The 19,181-nt window shown below is 38.5% G+C and overlaps 1 protein-coding gene across 1 annotated transcript in view; it reads left to right on the top strand.

Annotated features, from left to right (window-relative positions):
- Positions 1-19,181, top strand: part of antxr1c (ANTXR cell adhesion molecule 1c) — a 40,040-nt gene continuing 20,859 nt past the window's right edge. Inside the window, exons 1-8 of the mRNA XM_056246085.1 lie at positions 1-399; positions 15,525-15,596; positions 15,736-15,807; positions 15,883-15,964; positions 16,060-16,090; positions 16,181-16,254; positions 16,335-16,403; positions 18,794-18,874. Coding sequence (XP_056102060.1) covers positions 254-399; positions 15,525-15,596; positions 15,736-15,807; positions 15,883-15,964; positions 16,060-16,090; positions 16,181-16,254; positions 16,335-16,403; positions 18,794-18,874 — 627 coding nt within the window. The 5' untranslated portion in view covers positions 1-253. The remainder of the gene's footprint in view (positions 400-15,524; positions 15,597-15,735; positions 15,808-15,882; positions 15,965-16,059; positions 16,091-16,180; positions 16,255-16,334; positions 16,404-18,793; positions 18,875-19,181) is intronic.

Below are 19,181 nucleotides of genomic sequence, written 5' to 3'. Positions count from 1 at the left end.
TTCTGTGGTGTTTTTTCCCTGGACATCGGCTTTCTGTGCATTGCATTTTGGGAATAGCGTGTCTTATCTGAAGTTTTCAGACTGATGTGAGTGAGTAAGGACTGCGTCAACATCCGCAAAAACTCCTCTTCTTTGTGTGCATCCTTCCCTCAGGATCTCAGCCTCAGCAGAGGCTCATTTCAAGCTAGATATTAAAGATAATGTGAATGGCCATTTGTTTGACTGAGGATTGATGTTTTTGCAATAAGAAACGATGGCACATTCAGTCGTAAAAATGTGTCTCGGTGTGCTTTTCTTTGGACTTTTGTTGTTCACGCTTCCTTCTGCGGGAGCCGAAGAAGATGTGGAGGAGGAGAGATCATGTCAAGGCGCTTTCGACTTGTATTTTGTCCTTGACAAGTAAGTAACAGTTATAATTCCATCGTTTTGCTCATTGTTTTGAAACAAAGAGTCAATCTCTCTCTCTCTCTCTCTCTCTCTCTCTCTCTCTCTCTCTCTCTCTCTCTCTCTCTCTCTCTCTCTCTCAAACTTAAAGGAAAGATATCTGTAAGTTATATCTTTAATCTCTTTGGTTTTGCAGCTGGTAAACTGTCTGCTCTTCAACATAAACCCGTCAATCACATTTAAAGGCAACATGATCTATATGAAGTGCAAATGTTAGGGATGCTTTTGGTCTGTTGGCCTGATGTTTTCCACATACTGCCTGGATAAAGTAGGCCAGTACATTTCCACTCACATCCTCCGTATTTTCCCCCAAACATTCCGAATCACCAAAATAGATATTCACCAGATGTCCATTGTTTGGTATCACTTGGCTGGGTTCAATTAGAGTTCAGGGAGAAATGCTGTGCCGTGCAGTTTTACATAAAAACAAAACAAATTTTTTTTTATTTTTTTTTATTGTATGGTATCAGTGGTTCCATTTTAAAATCAATGGAACCTTTCCATTCCACAAAAGGTTTTGTATCGTGGAAAAATATTTTTCAGATTAATAGTGTTCTTTGTGGAACCTAAAATGGATATTCTATGGCATTGCTGACATTGCTTATTTCCAAGAGTGTAGACAGTGACAGTTTGCAGAAGTCATCCGGTTTATTTTTGTATTGTGCCAACTTGTTGATTTGTGTGTGTGTAATGATGAGCAGAGGGGTGGTACATGTGAAGTTTGCTGAATAAGCACTTCAGTCAGTCACAACTTCATTCCTCTGTGGTTCTCTTTTCCTGCCTCTTGTCCTTCACCATTGTTTAACAGACTACATCCTTTCCCATGATCTGTGTCGGTCTGGGAAGATTCTTTACAGGATGTTTAATCCAATTGCACATTTATTTACATTAAACACCTTTTTTTGTACGTGTGACTTTGAATGCAAATGTTAGTTATCCTGCCAATTATGAGACTCCCATTATAATGTGTGGGTTGTCTAAACAGCATTGATCTCATATTTATTTGTTTAGTTGTTTTTTTGGATGTTTTAGTTCGTTTTAATATTCCTTAATTGCTATGAAGGACATAGAGTTGAAGTATGAACATACATAGAGTATGAAGGACATAGACTTTATTCCTAGTTGACGGCTCTGTAATGAAAGGATGGTGATATTCTTTGACTATGCGTCAGTAAGCATTTAGGGAATATTAAATGAATATACTGCTATCAAATATGTTAGTTATTTTAGTTTTTACACATCAGAAACCAGTAAATGCATCATAAATCCTTGTTCATGTGTCATGCAACATGCTCTGGAAGTGTTCAGGTGAGAGCAAGCAAAAACATCTCATACGAGGTCCCAGTTTTTCCCATGATGTGATGGCAGGAGACATAGCCAACCCCAACACCCCCCTTTTCCTCTTTACAGACTTCGGAAAAACTGACATTTAGTAAAATCACATGCACATGAACATCTGCAGCCCTCTAAGAACATTACAAGCCTTCAACAATTTAAGCAATTTCATTTGCATGCATTATTCAGTATTTTTAATCACTGTGCCGTTGCGTGCATAGAGGTCACATCACCGAATGAGGGCAAGTTGAAGTATCAAAGCATCACAAGCAACAGCTGTATTGCACAAGAGTTTCTGGCTTCAGGTCCACCATTATTGGGCTTCTGGATCTGTTTTTGAGGAATCTGATTTTTTTTTTAAAGTATTATTTTGACATCTTACCTCAAAAGTCCCAATCTTAAACTTTATGGTCATTGACACTCAAATATTTTGGAATCTTAGACTTTTTTTTACTAAACACTATTATTATTGGCCAAAACATAATGACTGATGGCCAACTGACCAAAAGATTGCTTCATTCCTCTTATGTAATGTGAATCATTTCGGAAAGTCCCGCTATATATATATCAATGGAATATTGGTTACACAATTAGCAAATGTGGGGCTAAAAAAGGACCAGATACACAAATCGACCTCCGGATTGTTCTTCTAGTCTGGCATCATTGCTTCCACTTCTACTTTCATGTGGCCCAAAGGCGTTCTGGGAAGTGCCAGCCTTGGGTAGTGATTCAGAATCAGTCTACCAGCCCATGGCCTGCTGTTTAACAAGTGGAATAAAACAAAGAAGTTGTCCGTGGGAATGCTTAGCGTGGTATTTGCACTGCAGCCCTCAAGCCAGACGTCCTTAGAGGAACTGAACTCTTGAGATTTTTGCTGGTGTAACTTTAGAGGTTTAAAGAGATAGTTCACCCAAAAATGACAATTATGTCATCATACTCACCCTCTTGTCTGCCTAAACCGGACTTTCTTTCTTCTGTGAAACACAAATGATATTTAGAAAATCTTTATAATGGACAAAACTTCTTGTCCATATAATGCATTGATGTAGCTTACACAGGGTTATGGTTTTGATTCCCAGGGAAATGCTTGAACTAATAAAATGTATCTTTTGAATGCAATGTAAGTTGCTTTGGAGAAAAGCATCTGCCAAATGCATGAATGAAAGAAAGCCAATAAAGTGCTTAACGGCATAACATTGGCTTTCATTGTGTATACAAGTCGTCATATAGGTTTGAAAAGACATGAGGGTGAGATTTTTGAGCCGTTGCTATACGACCCTTGAGATTGTATTGTCCCAATCGTCCATCAACAATCCTGGTCTGATTTACTTCATCTTCATAAATGTTTTGAAACAACACTGTGTTAATCATAGTTTTGCTTACAGTAATTGCTGTTTAGCTTAAGATAACCCAGGCATTGAGTCATCTGTTTTAAAACATCCAGGATAACAGCTGTATAGGATGCCAATGATTCATTAATGTCAGTCCCTTCTCTGAGAGCCATGTCGCGTTTTCCCAATGCACTCAAATTCAGCTTTACCTGCCGGTAAAGGTCCTGGAACAGTTTTAGGAGACATGCATTCCTAGTTAAATGTTATCACACACCACAAATATGCTTTCTGGATGCAGACCAGAAACTGCTGTGAAGTTTACACAGGGCGTAAAAAGTATTCGGATATGCTAAATGGCTTGTGTTTTCAGACCAGAACCGAAAACTGAAAGACTAAAATCGTAGATAAAGCGTAGGCTCACATCATGCCCAGCGCAGATCTGAAGCTAAGTGTGGGTTAGTGGTTTTCAAAGCCCAGTCAGTTGAACTGGAGTGCAGTCATTCATCGTCCTAGGATGGGATGCACTACGCAAATATGAACATTTAAATCTTTCGATGGGTTTTTCCTCTTGAAAAAAACGATTAAAAACAAAAAATTTAACTGACAATATTTGGTCAGTGAATTAGACCCACACCTATTCTTTCAACTGCATGCCCCCTTTCCAAAACCCCGCCTTCCAAAGTCATGTCAGCCAATCCAATGTCTGCAAACATGAATGAGTATAAAATGATTGACGGGCAGAGAGTGCTTCTGTAAATTAATGCATACCAAAGTATGGGTTAATAAATCTTCAGTTCAGTATTTCCAGTAACTTATTAAGGGTGATGTCATTTTTTATTTTCCATTGGAAAAAGAGCTTGTAGCGACATTTCTGCAAACTATTGTTTTGCTGCACTTTCGATGTAAAATGTCCAGCGAGTTGCACCAAAAGAGGGTTCAGTTTCATCCAAAACAGATGAATGTGAATCTGGCAGCGTTTTATGTTGGTTGTTGTAATTTATTGATGCAGCTCGGAAATAAAATGTCTGGCAAGTGGTGTTAAAAGGTTAATGCTCTATTGCTTTTGAAAATAACGTCCCATCTCGAGACCTAACCGATAGTGTTAACAAAAGCAAATGTGAGGTAAAAATGCATTTGCTGAAGCAACCATGCCATTTTATCTGCTTCTTCAAGTCTTTGAGCTCTTTTATCATGACTTGTGTTTCACGGGACTCGTACCCGAGTGCAATGCTGTACCACCTGATGTACTACTGTACTTCAGAAAAGACACACATATGGAGCTAATTATGTGATGCAAATGCCAAAATGTATTAGTTTACAAATCATGCATGTGGTAAAAGTGTATTGAGGTCATAAAATAGTATAGTGAGACATTTTTTTTTCAAATTAAGTCTTTATAAATCAATAATCTGCCCCTGTAATCATAATTTACCTGAAAAGGAATGGAAGTTGTCTGTGATTCACTGCCACTAGTGTTTATTTCAGCTGGAAACAGCAGTGAATCGCATGTATAGGTACGTTTTTGTAGTGTTTCAGGAATGTACACTATACCGTTCAAAAGTTTGGGTCGGTACGATTTTAAATACTTTTAAAAGAATTCTCTTCTGCTAACCATGGCTGCGCTTATTTGATTAAAAATACAACAAAAATCAGTTATAATATTAAATATTATTCCAGTGTAAATCAGCTGTTTTCTGTGTGAATATATAGTAAAGTGTAATTTATTCCTGTGATCAAAGCTGAATTTTCAGCATCACCAGTGTCAGTGTCTTCAGTGTCAAATGATCCTTCACAAATCAGTATAATATGAGGATTTGATGCTCAAGAAACATTTATTATTATTATCAATGTTGAAACAGTTGTTGGTCTGTCAGTTGTACAGTTTTTTTTTTTTTTGAAATAGAATATTTTATAAATGTCTTTACTGTCCTTGATAAATAAAAGTATTGATTTCTTTCCTCCAAAAAAAAAAAAAAAAATTCTCACTGACCCCAAACTTTTGAACGGTAGTGTATGTTTTATTAACGTAGTTCCTGAGGAACATGTCAAAGGGGCTGTTTACACCTGGCCACTTCATGCGTTTTCTCAGATCTGATTTATCAAAACGATTCCATTTACACCTGGTCACATAAATGTGTTTTTGCAAAACGGATATAAATCCGATCTTCAATTCCCACGCTATATGCAGATTTAATGGAGTGCACGTCAGCGAAAGCAACAGATATGAGCTGCATTTTATTGATCATCAGCTAATTTCAAATCAAAGAGAGCAATAAGAGAGAGCGTTATGATTGTGTGTTTAGCGTCTGCGACTTACTTTCACTTTGATTTGCGATAGTTTGCACGTTGGCTTGATGAATAGACGCTCAGCTGCACATCTGCGGTAATGATGAGCGTCGTCATATCGGACTATAACATGACATATAGCCTATAACACGCTCTCACACGTTTATTTTTTAGCATTTTTGGGAGGAGTAAAATGTACATATGTGGTTTCATATGCATTTACACTTGTCCAGTTTGGTCTGTAATGCGGCCCAGACCACCTCCTGAAGTGGTGTGAGCGATCGCATTCAAATCCGTCTCGAATGCGTTTCGGAGGGCATTTACACCTGGTCTTTTCACGATCGGATCATAGAAAACGCATGAAGTGGCCAGGTGTAAACAGCCCCAAAATGAGCTACTCTAGTGCCACCTGCTGTCTACAATCAGTAATCACAAATACTCTAGTCCCACCTGCTGTCTACAATCAGTAATCACAAATACTCTAGTACCACCAGCTGTCTACAATCAGTAATCAACATATCTACCCAATCAGCACGAAGGCAAACCATATATAAGCACAGTCAAACTCACCTAATGCCGAGTTCAGACTGCACGATTTTAGCCCCGATTTTGGCTCGCCGACAGGTTTTGAGAAATCGCCGACAAATGCCCGAAATCACAGGCAAATCGGTGCTCGTTCACGCGAGTGACAATCACGCAGTGTGAATGAGCAAAGGCGCGATCTGAGAGAATCGCCGACGCCCGTGAGATATTTGGCATGCTAAATATCTGGACCTGTCGGCGATTCACAATCCTGCTGTGTGAATGTGTTCTGACTGAAAACTACATCGGAGTCGGAGTTATAGACCAGAATATCAGTATTTTAATAGATAGGCCTATATTTACAATTATATCAAACAGAAACAAAGCACAAACATTTGCATGACCAGCAGCAACAGCAGGACATTTGCAAAATTATTTATTTACCCCCAACTCTCTTTGCAAAACACAGTCCTTGCTCCCCTCGTCTTCCCAACCATTTCCTGCATAAACTGTTTTTTTGTTTTTAATTTTCGCTACAAATCAGACAATTTCTAGGCTATCATTTTTAATAACAAATTCAGTGTCGCGCGAGAACTCCGGTCTCACGCACGCGTGATCTTCCATTATTTCCTATCACTTCTCGCGTTTGTTTGGTTGTGAAACGTAGCTTGCGGACCAGGCAGAAGTTGTCGGCGATTCTTTCTTTTGTAAAGTCATGCAGTGTGAAACCTCCTGTCGCCGATCCATCGTGCAGTGTGAACACAGCAGCAACTGAATGTTACCCCAGATAGTCATGCAGTGTGAAAACAACAGTGACCCGATTATTTTGAAAATCGTGCAGTCTGAACTCGGCATAAGGATGTTCTACAGTCTTCAGAATCCCTCCACCACCCCGTCTCCTCACACTCACCAGGACACTTCCTAAACCTGGTGGGGGAATACTCTGCATTCGGGCCAATTACCAAGATCAGAGCCCTCTCCCCAGACAGCACGCCAAATACGTTTACCAATTTAATCTATCCGACTGATTTGTAAGTGTGAACTCGTGAAATGGAGGTAGAGGCATATTTTCCAGGGTCCTACTTTTTGTGTCTTGGTTGTCGTTTACAGAGTCTAGGAGTGTTAAGCCGCGTTTCCACCGCAGGAACTTTCCCCAGGAACTAGGAACTTTGGGGTGGTACTCCGTGTGTTTACACCGCAGGAACCAGGGTCTAAATGAAGTTCCGGGTAAAAATTCCCCCCCCAGAAAGTCCCTGCTGGCGAGGTAGTACTTTTTCAGAGTTCAGGAACTTTCGGGGTGGGACTTGTGCGCTGAACATGCTGATTGGTTCTTTTACCTTGTTCTCTCTGCCGGATGGCGCGCGTTCGTCCCATCCATCTCACGGTCATGTCCGCTATAGCTGATAACAAACGTTGTCTATCTAGCATTACGAGCTTTCTGAAATGAATACGCTTTGGTATTAGTGTTCGTCTCTTTTCTGCCGTTTTGTTAATTACCTCGTTAGTAAACCAATAGATCGCACACAAAAGCAGCACAGCTTGAATCTCCTCAATACTTAAAACTCAAAACAAGTACGCGCAGACTGGGAGGAGCAGTCGCACGCAGTTCAACGTCACCAGACTAATCTTCCCGGTACTTTAGTCCACGGTGTAAACGCAGTGAGCAACCGTTCTGGGGCAAAAAAAGTTCCTATGAAAAAAGTTCCTGGGACAAATAGTTCCTGGTAATTGCGGTGGAAACGCGGCTTTAGAGAGACAGTTGGGATATCTCACAACACCTGTTTATTTAAAAAACAATTATGGGCCAGATTTACTAACCGCTTGCTCCAGCGCAAACCCTCTTTTGGCGTTAAAAAACTATTGTCGGATTTACTAAAGACACGCAGTGAAAAATCAGCGCTAAAAAAGGCGTGGACAGGGTTATTTTTGCGGCTGAGCTTATTGCATATGCATATGTAGGAGTTTCCCTTTCAAAAATTTAAATGAATCATTTAAATGAATCACACAAAGTGATTTACTAAGGTTTGCATTCGATAATTTACTGGTGTTTGCACCATTATTCTTTACCCCCCCCCCAAAAAAAAAACGTGTTAAACCAGACGCTAACTGGTAGATTGTGTTGGTCATTATGGAAATGATCCCGTTGTGTCTGTTTTTTTAAATTTGCATGTCGTCAGCAGAACTTTCCACTCGGTGCTTTTTTGGAATTGCGCTCTCATGCTAATTTGCCCTGTTTAATATATCTGGCCCTATGTCTACTATCCCAAAAAATACGTACGGCCCCTTTAAGGCTGTTTATAAACATGGAGGACTTGTTCTGTTAAACTGCTCTAGGCCTAGAAGATGTTTGAAGACCCAGAGGAGCAGTTAAAACAGCAGTGTCAGGGAAATGTCACCGTAATATTCTTACCATGTCTCACAAAGCAGGAGGAAAGGGAGGTAACGCTGACTGCACATAAACCTAAACCGACACAGTCACGTTCGCTGGTCCTCTCAATCATTAGCATTTTACAAAAGTCCTTTAATCTGACGTGCCAACAGGTAACTACACTCGACAGCATGGAGAAACCATGTTTTGGTTTCTCGTTCTGGCAGAAATGCGGATCTGAAAAGTCAGTTTAGGATTCGATCTCGAGGGAAGAGATTGGAAGACTGATCTCCGAACAGATGAGACCTTTAAGAGCAACACACTTTTCTAATTATCCCCGTTCCAAATATTGCTCCAGTGAGTCTTCCTGTCTTGGCTCTTGTTGCATCAAACCGCAATGACTTTCACATGTCTTGACATATGTGCAATTATCCATGTATACGAAGAGTTGTGTAACCGTAGAAAACACGAGTTTTGAGGGTCATTTAAAAGATGACGTTGCTTTTGCTGATCGCTGGTAATTCCTTTCTCTGTGGATTAGGATCGTCTTCAGAGTGGATTTATTCAGTTGAAATCTTGCTGTATGACATTTCTGTCTTTATATGGTTTTGTATAACCCATTAAAATTACAACATGACATCATGACTTTGCGTAAACATACACGCCACTTTCAATTCAAGTGGCGTGTTATCTATACGCATTTTGATCTATCCGCGTGTATGTCCACGCCGAAATCTTTTGCGTGTATGTCTACGCCATTAAACGTCCGAGTGATTCCGCGTGTATGTGTACGCCGTTAAATGTCCGAGCGAAACGAAGCAAAATCTATATTCTACATCTGTGGAGCGATATTTCTTTTCCTAGGATGGTAGGAGAAGACTCATAAATGGTATTAACCCCAGTGACGGGTAGGTTTAGGGACGGGGTTGGGGTAGGTCATATATTTATATGTACATAATACAGTAATATAACGTTAAGTCAAAGGCGTTGATAAACACGCTGAAAAGCGATTATGCGTGTTGATAGCACGCCAAAAATGGAAATACGAATTGGCGTGTCATACATACGCCATTTCATGAGATCAGTCTGAAAATTAGATCAAAGAGGGGCACCGCAACATATTTCATCAAGGATCTCACTTGAGAATAGACCGCTTCCTTTCCTAATGCTGTTTGCACAGGTGAGAAAACTGCAAGCTAGGCACCAATCCCATGATTGCTGTTACCTCAAGAAAGTCATGCGTCCAACACAAACAGTGTCCATTGTGATGTTCGAAAATGTGAAGTTGAAAACTGTGGCAAGGCCTTAGCATGACCTGCATATTCTTGCCAACATTCACCTCCCGGTCTGCCGTTTCAGAGCGCGCTGGCTTTGTGCTGGCCCGTCTTTTGTTGACTGTGTTATAAAAACATCTTCCTCCCACGCGGGTCCAGAAAGAGGTTTTCAGGAGCATTCATCATCACTCTACTTCAGGATAAAGCCATTAGCTTAGCATTTCTCCAGAGGAACACAAACAGCTTTTTTTCTTTTCTTTTTTTTATTTATAAAATTTTACTTTATTTGGATATTTTTATGAAGATTTGGTCTGTCACTTCTTGAAATATTAGAAAATATGCACATTTGATGGACACAAACTCTATGCACTTTTACATTTTAGTTGATATAATGTATTATTAAAAACGTAGAAATAACATGATTTCATTATAATTTCAGGAATCGAACTCTCAATGGAAAGGTTAAAGTGCACTCATTTATATCACGTTTTGTTACGTTTTTCAGTAGGGGATGATCATAATGTAATTTGTTATTGTTATAAATTAAAATCTCTTTCTAAGAAGCACCCTTAGTTTCACAATCTTGAGCGCAAGGCTTAGAAATGAAATTGAATTCTGTTTTGAAATTAATTTAAATTCAATTCTTAAGGCAACATATATTATGTATTATATATTCATACATGTTGAGTCACATATGACTCAAGATGTATGAAAATTGATTCATTTAGCATGTTGCAATTTATTAACACCATAATCACTTTATTTATCTGATAGAATATTTAAAATCTAATCTACAGAAATGTACTTTTTGGACATTCTGGCAAGGTTTTCTCAAAGTTATGAATAAACATTCGTCCAGTAACATTAATAGAATGTTTGTTCAAAGTTGAGGACAACGTTTTCAAAAACTTTTATACATTGTTCATGCAATGTTTTTTTCTAAAAATGTTTTAGTTGGATGTTCGTGTAACATTTTTTTAAATGTTACTGCTTGTTTCAGAATGATTAGAGAGAACATTCGAATCACAAAACTTACGGTTCGGATCATATTATGGTTTTTTAGTCACGGATCGGATCATTTTACAAATGGAGGGTAACTTTGCTTTCCATTTGTTACATAAAGCTCACTTTAAGTACTCTGATACCACAGCATAAACTACTTGCCTGACTTATAAAGTTAAAACATTATTAAAGGCAAGTGAACAGACAGTAAAAAGAACAAGTACACCAATTACAAGCATAGATAAATACAACAAAACAAAGTTACAAAAATAGTAAGGTCTAACTGTAGTATTAATTTCGGGTACAGAAATGTAATAATTAAATTAAATTAAAAAATACTGTTCACTGTATAAATTTGATATTGATTCATCTTTGTTAAAGCTGTGTTTGTGTTTGATTAACATGACAGACAACATCATGTATTGTATTTATAGGTTGCTGTCACTTTAAGACCCCATGCACGCACAGATCCAATAATGATACACATCCGATGACCGAATGTGCTTACGTGAATACTTGCCGATTTTCACTACATAATTTGTGTGTATGTGTCCATCCAAGTGCACATGGACTCGTCTCTCTCTGTGTGTGCAAGATAACAGCGGGCGAGAATCGAATTAAATTCTCTTTTGCCTCTTCTAGCGCTGGAATGCTTTTAAAATCTATTGAATGTGTAAACTAGCAAGACAAAACACGTGCAAATGATGACCTTTCACTCAATTGTGGTTAAACTTGCAATTGATCCACGAATCACATGCATGCCGAACCGTACGGATCACGGATCAACAACGATTCGTTTAAAGGGGACGTAACACACGCAGTTTCTGCCAATCTCCTGTTAATCTTGAGTACCTATAGAGTAGTATTGCATCCCTCATATATCTCCAAAGAGTCTTTAGTTTTATCAGATTTATAAAAGATAGATATGCTGCTCCTGGAGGCGTGCCGTGCAGCGCTGCCGATGGCTTCCGTAACCCGAATGAAGCACGCTGATGGGCACGCTCTTGCTCTTGCTCTCGCTCTGGTTGGCGTGATTTTTCCCCAAAACCAGTTCAGCGGCCTGTCATTGTTGGCATGTCAATCTCTGTACTGATTGATTGAACCAAACGGTGATCCCTAAACCTACCCATCACTGTAACCTTAAAGGGTTAGTTCACCCAAAAATGAATATTCTGTCAGTAGCCTAATTACTCTCCCTCATGTTGTTCCAACCCCGTAAGACTTTCGTTCATCTTCGGAACACAAATTAAGATATTTTTGATTAAATCTGAGAGCTGGATCACCAGACTGATCTCATGAAACGGCGTATGTATGACACGCCAATTCGTATTTCCATTTTTGGCGTGCTATCAACACGCATAATCGCTTTTCAGCGTGTTTATCAACGCCGTTGACTTAACGTACATTACTGTATATATAAATATATGACCTACCCCAACCCCGTCCCTAAACCTACCCGTCACTGGGGTTAATACCATTTATGAGTCTTCCCCTACCATCCTAGGAAAGAAAATATCGCTCCCCAGATGTAGATCTACATTTTGCTTCGTTTCGCTCGGACATTTAACGGCGTAGACATACACGCGGAATCACTCGGACATTTAACGGCGTAGACATACACGCAAAAGATGACGGTTCGTTTCGGCGTGGACATACACGCGGATAGCTCAAAATGCGTATAGATAACACGTAGGGGTGTAACGGTACATGTATTCGTATTGAACCGTTTCGGTTCGAGGCTTCCGGTTCGGTACGCATACAAACCGAACGATTCCTTGGACCATTTTTCCTGCCGACAAAATTCGCGCTGGCGCGAACACCACAACGTTGCGCAACATCAAATGGCAAACGTAATGAAAGCGGAACGAAACTGCGCTTCTCATTATATTGTGCTTCACGGATCGCAGTTCGGACCAGCAACATCAGTGCAGCACGAGCCGATCTCGATCAAGCGACACTGTTACAACACAGCGCTAAGATCAAGTAAAGAAAACATTTGAATTCGCCACTGAAGTAATAACATCGCTGCGAGATCTAGTGAGAAGCATTCACATTTCTCCGTTATTAACCGCAGATCTCTATTAGATCAAACAGCGCTGACGTGGAGACCAGGAGAAATATTGTGCCGTGATGAACTAGTAATAGCTACTTTACGTCCACAGACCAGCAACATTCACCATGGATTTAATATAGTAACACTAAATGTAACCAGTTTGGCTGGAATAGTGAAATGCTTTCAAGTACTTCACAAATCTTTTTCCAGCACTTCAAAACTCAAATATTATATAAATAAATATACAAAGAGTTCAGATGCAAAAGCCTCTAAGTGCCATTTGAAATTTTCTTCTAGTATGATAATTTTTATGAAGCTTGTATATTTAAGTTCAGTAATTTCACTCAAATGACAATTAATAGGTAATCTTCATTGCCATTTAAGTGAAATTACTGAACTTAAATATACAAGCTTGATAAAAATGATCATTCTAGAAGAAAATTTCAAATGGCTTTTGCATCTGAACTCTTCATATATTTAAATGTTATTTTTAATGTGATGACCAAAACTGTCATGATTCTGCCCTCGTGTCCTTGATTTTCTCTTGTCTTGAGGCAGGATCATGACAGAATCATGTTTTGTGTGCAAGCACATGGTCTTGTGTTTTGAGCCATGTGCTTGTGTTGTCTCGTTACGTTACCCCGCCCCCTTGTTATCCTCGTCTGGTCATTATTGTCTAGTCAGCTTCACCTGTCTTTGTCCATTAGTGTCTCCCTATTTTATCCCCTTGTGTTTGCTGTCCTGTGTCGGTACATTGTCAACCTGTGCGTGTTACTCTTTGTGAGAGTCCTGTGAGTACTTCGTCTGAATATTGTATTAAGAATTGTGAGTTTATGTAGCTGTTTGTTTTCTTCATCTTGTCTTTGTCAGTATCTAGTCCTAGTTTATTTCCTGTCTTAGTCTAGTTGTACTGCCCCATCTGTCCTGTTTTGCCCCCTCGTGGGTTTTTGTTTTCTGTTTTGTGCCTCAATAAATCCCTGTTAGTCTGCATATCGTCTGCGTTTGGGTTCACTCTTCAACCTTATGACAAAAACATTATTCGTTCATCCTTCAAAGATGACACCCATTTATAAACCAGAAAGTTTCAAGATTTAGGAAAACTCACACTTATTTAAAAAATATTTTTTCTTTTAACAAATAGGAAATTTCTCTGGCATTTCTTACTTTTTGCTGTATCGAAAACGTACCGAACCTTGACTTTAAAACCGAGGTACCGAACCGTGATTTTTGTGTACCGTTACACCCCTAATAACACGCCACTTGACTTGAAAGTGGCGTGTATGTTTACGCAAAAGTCATGATGTCATGTTGGGATCATAGTCTTCTTAAGGGATCGAATCTGGCCGGCCCAAAAGTTGTGAAAGACATCGTTAAAATAGTCCGAGTGACTACAGTGGCTCAATCTTAAGTTTATCAAGTGACGAGAATACTTTTTGTACGCAAAAAAACAAACACAAATAACGACTTTATTCAACTAATCATTTCCTTCTCTGTATGGCCGTGATATTTCACGTATAGTGAAACTACGCAAAGCTTCTAGGTTGTACGTCACGCATCACACACATGACCAGCGTCGGCCAATAGTGAGCCTGCGTGTGACGTGCAACCTAGAAGCTTTGCGCAATATCACTTCGTGAACTCACTCGAGGCCAACAGAGAAGGAAATGAATAGTTGAATAAAGTCATTATTTTTGTTTGTTTTTTGCGCACAAAAAGTATTCTCGTCGCTTGATAAACTTAAGGTTGAGCCACTGTAGTCACTCGGACTATTTTAACGATGTCTTTCATAACTTTTGGGCCGGCAAGTTTCAATCCCTTTAGAAGCCTATGGAGGAGTAATCCAGCTCTCAGATTTAATAAAAAATATCTTAATTTGTGTTCTGAAGATGAACGAAAGTCTTACGGGGTTGGAACAACATGAGGGAGAGTAAATACTGACAGAATTATCATTTTTGGGTGAACTAACCCTTTAAACCAATGAAATTAGCTGCACAGCGGGATTTCTGCTGAACTGGTTTCGGGGGGAAAAATCACGCCTCTGGTTGATGTGTGCGCACGCTCTTCCGGGAGAAGTGCCCATACAAGGAACTCCGCCCTTTATGACGGCATACAGGGCCATACTCGGAAAAAAACTCTCTGAAACTTATACAAATCCTGAAGGAGTGTATTTGGCACAGAAATGGTCATACAGACTAGTTTTTTAAAACTTTGCCAATGTTAAGCATGAGAATCCAACTCTTTAACAGTGTAAATAAGTCAGAATGCATAAAATATCATTACACATCCCTTTTATCCACTATTCAAAAGTAACAATCCCATGTTTGCAAAATCATGAAATGGAATGTTCCCTTAATGTTTAGAATCTAAACGACCATGTCTCTGAACGTTCTAAACTTTAGAACGTTCAGAGAACATTCAGAAATAACGTTTTCTAAACTTAATAAAAATCTTAGCGAATTGTACTTAGAACACGTTTACGTTGGGTTAAAATCACCTCGTCAAACTGGCACAGGCACTGGTTTCATAAGTGACCCAGTTACTGTTATGTCTGGCTCTCAGACTAAACGTGTTACACAGGCCAGACACGGAGCCAATTTCTGCTGTGTGTTTCATTAAGTCAAACTGACTCAAGCTCAGATCAGTAGACTCAATTAGTTCATTTCCCATGTGTCATCCAGCACTAATGAATTAGCACTGGTTGGGACTGAGACTGAGAGCGTTTACAGCTGCGCCTCGAGGGTCAACGTTTGATGGCTCTGCTAAAAAACTGCTTCATCCTTTCCGGAATAAGTTAAAAGCATTGATAATTAATTTGAAGGATTCTCAGTTGTATTGATCTAATGCATTTAAAGGGTAAAAGCAGGAGCATCCCATTTATTGATTTTTTCCCCCCGCCTCTTTGTCCTCAGGTCAGGAAGTGTCAAACACCACTGGGATGAAATCTACACTTTTGTTGAACATTTGGCTGAGAAATTCACCAGGTACTAAACAAACATGAATCAAACTATAGGACCCAACTGAATGAATGGCGTGTTCCAGTTGCATAAGGTTTCAAATGTGTGTTATAGATGATTTCACAAATTTGTAACCATTTCTGGTCTGTTTTTCTTCGTCTTACAGTCCTATGCTGCGAATGTCCTTCATCGTCTTCTCAACCAGAGGGACCACAATCATGAGACTCACCGAAAACAGGTGCTGAAAGACACGTTCTCTAGTGCTTCACACTTTTAGAATTTAAATTCTCATTTTTATTTTCATTTTTCAAAGGGAGACCATAAGAAAAGGCCTAAATGTTCTAAGACGAGAGATCCCAGGTGGAGATACTTTTATGCATCTTGGTCTAGAAAAGGTAAAATGTTCAAATTAAAGCTGTTTTTCATTCAAATTAGCTATTTAAATGTGCTTCGCTTCTTTTTAACAATATTATCGAATCTTCATTCACAGGCAAACGAGCAAATACACCAGGAAAACTTTGGTAGGCTTCCATTCAAGACCACTGAATAGAGTATTGCTGTTATTAAAGTTTGATCGTACCAACAATGATGATCTTCACTCCACTTTGTAGGAACTGCGAGTGTCATAATTGCATTGACGGACGGTGAGCTTCAAGAACATCAGCTGATAGCAGCTCAACAGGAGGTAACAAGCCTTCAGTCTGCAGACATTTATAAATCTAAAGGCTCATGGTTTCTAATTGAGAATGCTTGATGTTTAACCAGGCAGCACGAGCTCGGGGATTGGGTGCAATCGTGTATTGCGTTGGAGTTAAGGACTTCAATGAAACACAGGTGATGATGACAGCGATGATCTTTTGTTGACGGTTTCCTAAACTTGTACACATGGGGCCGGATTTACCAAACATAAACGTACAAACGTAATAGCGGCGATGGAAGTGGAAAGTTCTGCGCGTGATCTACTGCGAACGTGCAAATTAAAGAACACAGACTCAGCCGGATCATTTCCATAATGACCAACACAATCTACCAGTTAGCGTCTGGTTTAAAGGAGAACTCCGGCGCAAAATGAACCTTTGGTCTAATTACACATTGTTACCTAGTCAACCGTTATCTGAGATTTGTTTTCATGATTATCGAATGTAAATAGTTTTAAAGTAGAGTTTAAAGGCTAAACTCTACAAACAGTTTAGCCTATAAAGCTAGTATAACGCTAATATATTGGGCATAGTGTAATGACAAATAAAAATCGCTTGTTAATACCACTAACAAGGCTCAAAATAGCCCCACACCAACACGGTAGCATAATGAGGGTCCCTACCTTCAAACCGAAGCATTGAGAACTTTGTCAGTGTACAGACAGTTTAATAAGAAGATATTTTAAACACACAGTCAACTTCGCGTATACAGGCAGAAGTCATCTTTGAAATACAGTCTCTACCAGTCGATCTACGAACGCCGATCCAAGTGCGCTGGTGAGAATGTGAACGAGCTATAAGTTGTGATAAGGTGAGCGCGAACAGCAGGCTTGGATCGGCGTTCGTAGATCGACTGGTAAAGGCTGTATTTCAAAGATGGCTTCTGCCTGTATACGCGAAGTTGACTGTATGTTTAAAATATCTTCTTATTAAACTGTCTGTACACTTACAAAGTTCTCAATGCTTCGGTTTGAAGGTAGGGACCCTCATTATGCTACCGTGTTAGTGTGGGGCTATTTTGAGCCTTGTTAGTGGTATTAACAAGCGATTTTTATTTGTCATTACACTATGCCCAATATACTAGCGTTATACTAGCTTTATAGGCTAAACTGTTTTTAGAGATAAAACTATTTACATTCGATAATCATGAAAACAAATCTCAGATAACGGTTGACTAGGTAACAATGTGTAATTAGACCAAAGGTTCATTTTGTGCCGGAGTTCTCCTTTAAGACGTGCTTTTTTTGGGGCGGTATATAATGGCGCAAATAGTAAATAGCAGTAAATTGACGAGCACAAACTATAAAAAATAACCTTGCATGATTCATTTCTTACTCTCCTACCATAAATTTTGCGTCTGAAAGTGAAACTCCTACATATGCATATGCAAAAAGGTCAGCCGCAAACATAACCCTGTCCACGCCTTTTCAGCGCTAATTTATCACTGCGTGTCTTTACTAAATCCTGACAGTAGTTTTTTTTAACGCTGGTGCAAGTTGCAAGTGAATCTGGACTTAACAGTCAGTTATTGGATTGCTTTTTTATTGCCTTTTTTTCCCTATCTCATATTTTAGAAATCATCATAAATTACTAAATCATTCGAAAGTTTACAATTTCGAAAGTATCATTCAAAAGCTTAAACACCTTCCTGTGAAAACTATTTTGAAATTTAACTTTTAATTGAACGTTTTTTAACTTTAAAATAGGGCTGTCAAATGATTAATCACGATTAATCACATCCAAAATAAAAGTTTGTGTTTACATAATATATGTGGGTGCACTGTGTATAATTATTTTGTATATATATAAATACACACACATGCATGTATATTTAAGAAAAAAATATTATTTATATATAAAATATTTATATTTATATATAATATAAATTATATATAAATCTATATACAGTATATACATGAAAATACTTCTTAAATATATACAAGCATGTGTGTGTATTTATATATATAAAATAATTATACACAGTGCACCCACATATATTATGTAAACAAAAACTTTTATTTTGGATGTGATTAATCACGATTAATCATTTGACAGCCCTACTTTAAAACCTTTTAGCGGCTCAATTTTTGTGATATTAACTTCTAATTTTGAACACAACTTGGTTAGACATATATTTTAGAGTTCAAATTATTTGGATAATTGGATAAAATAAAAATGTTTGCTTTACAGTAAACTTAAACTTCTATAACTTTTTTTACACTTTCATTATTTGAAGCTGCTGCAATAATCTGAGTGTCTTCTTTAAATAGAGATCAATCTTACCAAAACTTTCATGAATTACAACTATTAAAGTCAAAAAGGAGGGAGACAGTTAACAGATTAAACTAGTTTTAAAGCATCAACAAGTTCTTTCATCTAACAAACAATGTTGGAGATTCTTCCTAAACCGTCAAGTATGTACTTACCAGAGAATGTAATTCAATATAAACCATGCACTTTATATGGTGGAAACCAGTTAAAATCAACCAATCGCAACTAAATAAACATCTGTTTTTCCCGTTCTAGCTGGCTACCATAGCGGACACCAGTAAGCATGTGTTTCCGGTCTTGGGAGGATTCCAGGCACTGCGAGGAATGATTGACTCGGTAAACTGAAACTTGTGGAAGATTCATTAAGAATGCATTTTGTGAATTTTCTAAGATGCATTTTCCTTACTCAAAGTGTTAGTTCATCCAAAAATAAAAATTCTGCATTTAATTTTTCATGTCGTTCCAAACAGATAAGACTTTTGAAACACCAATTATTTCTGTCCCTCCATTGCTTTTGTTTATGTTTGCTGATCAATGTGTCTATGTGAATAAAAGCATAAATTAAATATGTTAATCATATAAAGCCATCGTGCCTCTTCAGAAGAGTTGGATTAAACGGCGTGATTCATACGGATTAGTTTTA

Source organism: Rhinichthys klamathensis, unplaced genomic scaffold, assembly GCF_029890125.1.
Source record: "Rhinichthys klamathensis goyatoka isolate OS25496 unplaced genomic scaffold, OSU_Roscu_1.1 h1tg000035l_1, whole genome shotgun sequence".
NCBI lineage: Eukaryota > Metazoa > Chordata > Actinopteri > Cypriniformes > Leuciscidae > Rhinichthys > Rhinichthys klamathensis.
The sequence above is the reverse complement of the archived record's forward strand: the minus strand, read 5'-3'. Positions and strand labels throughout refer to the sequence as shown.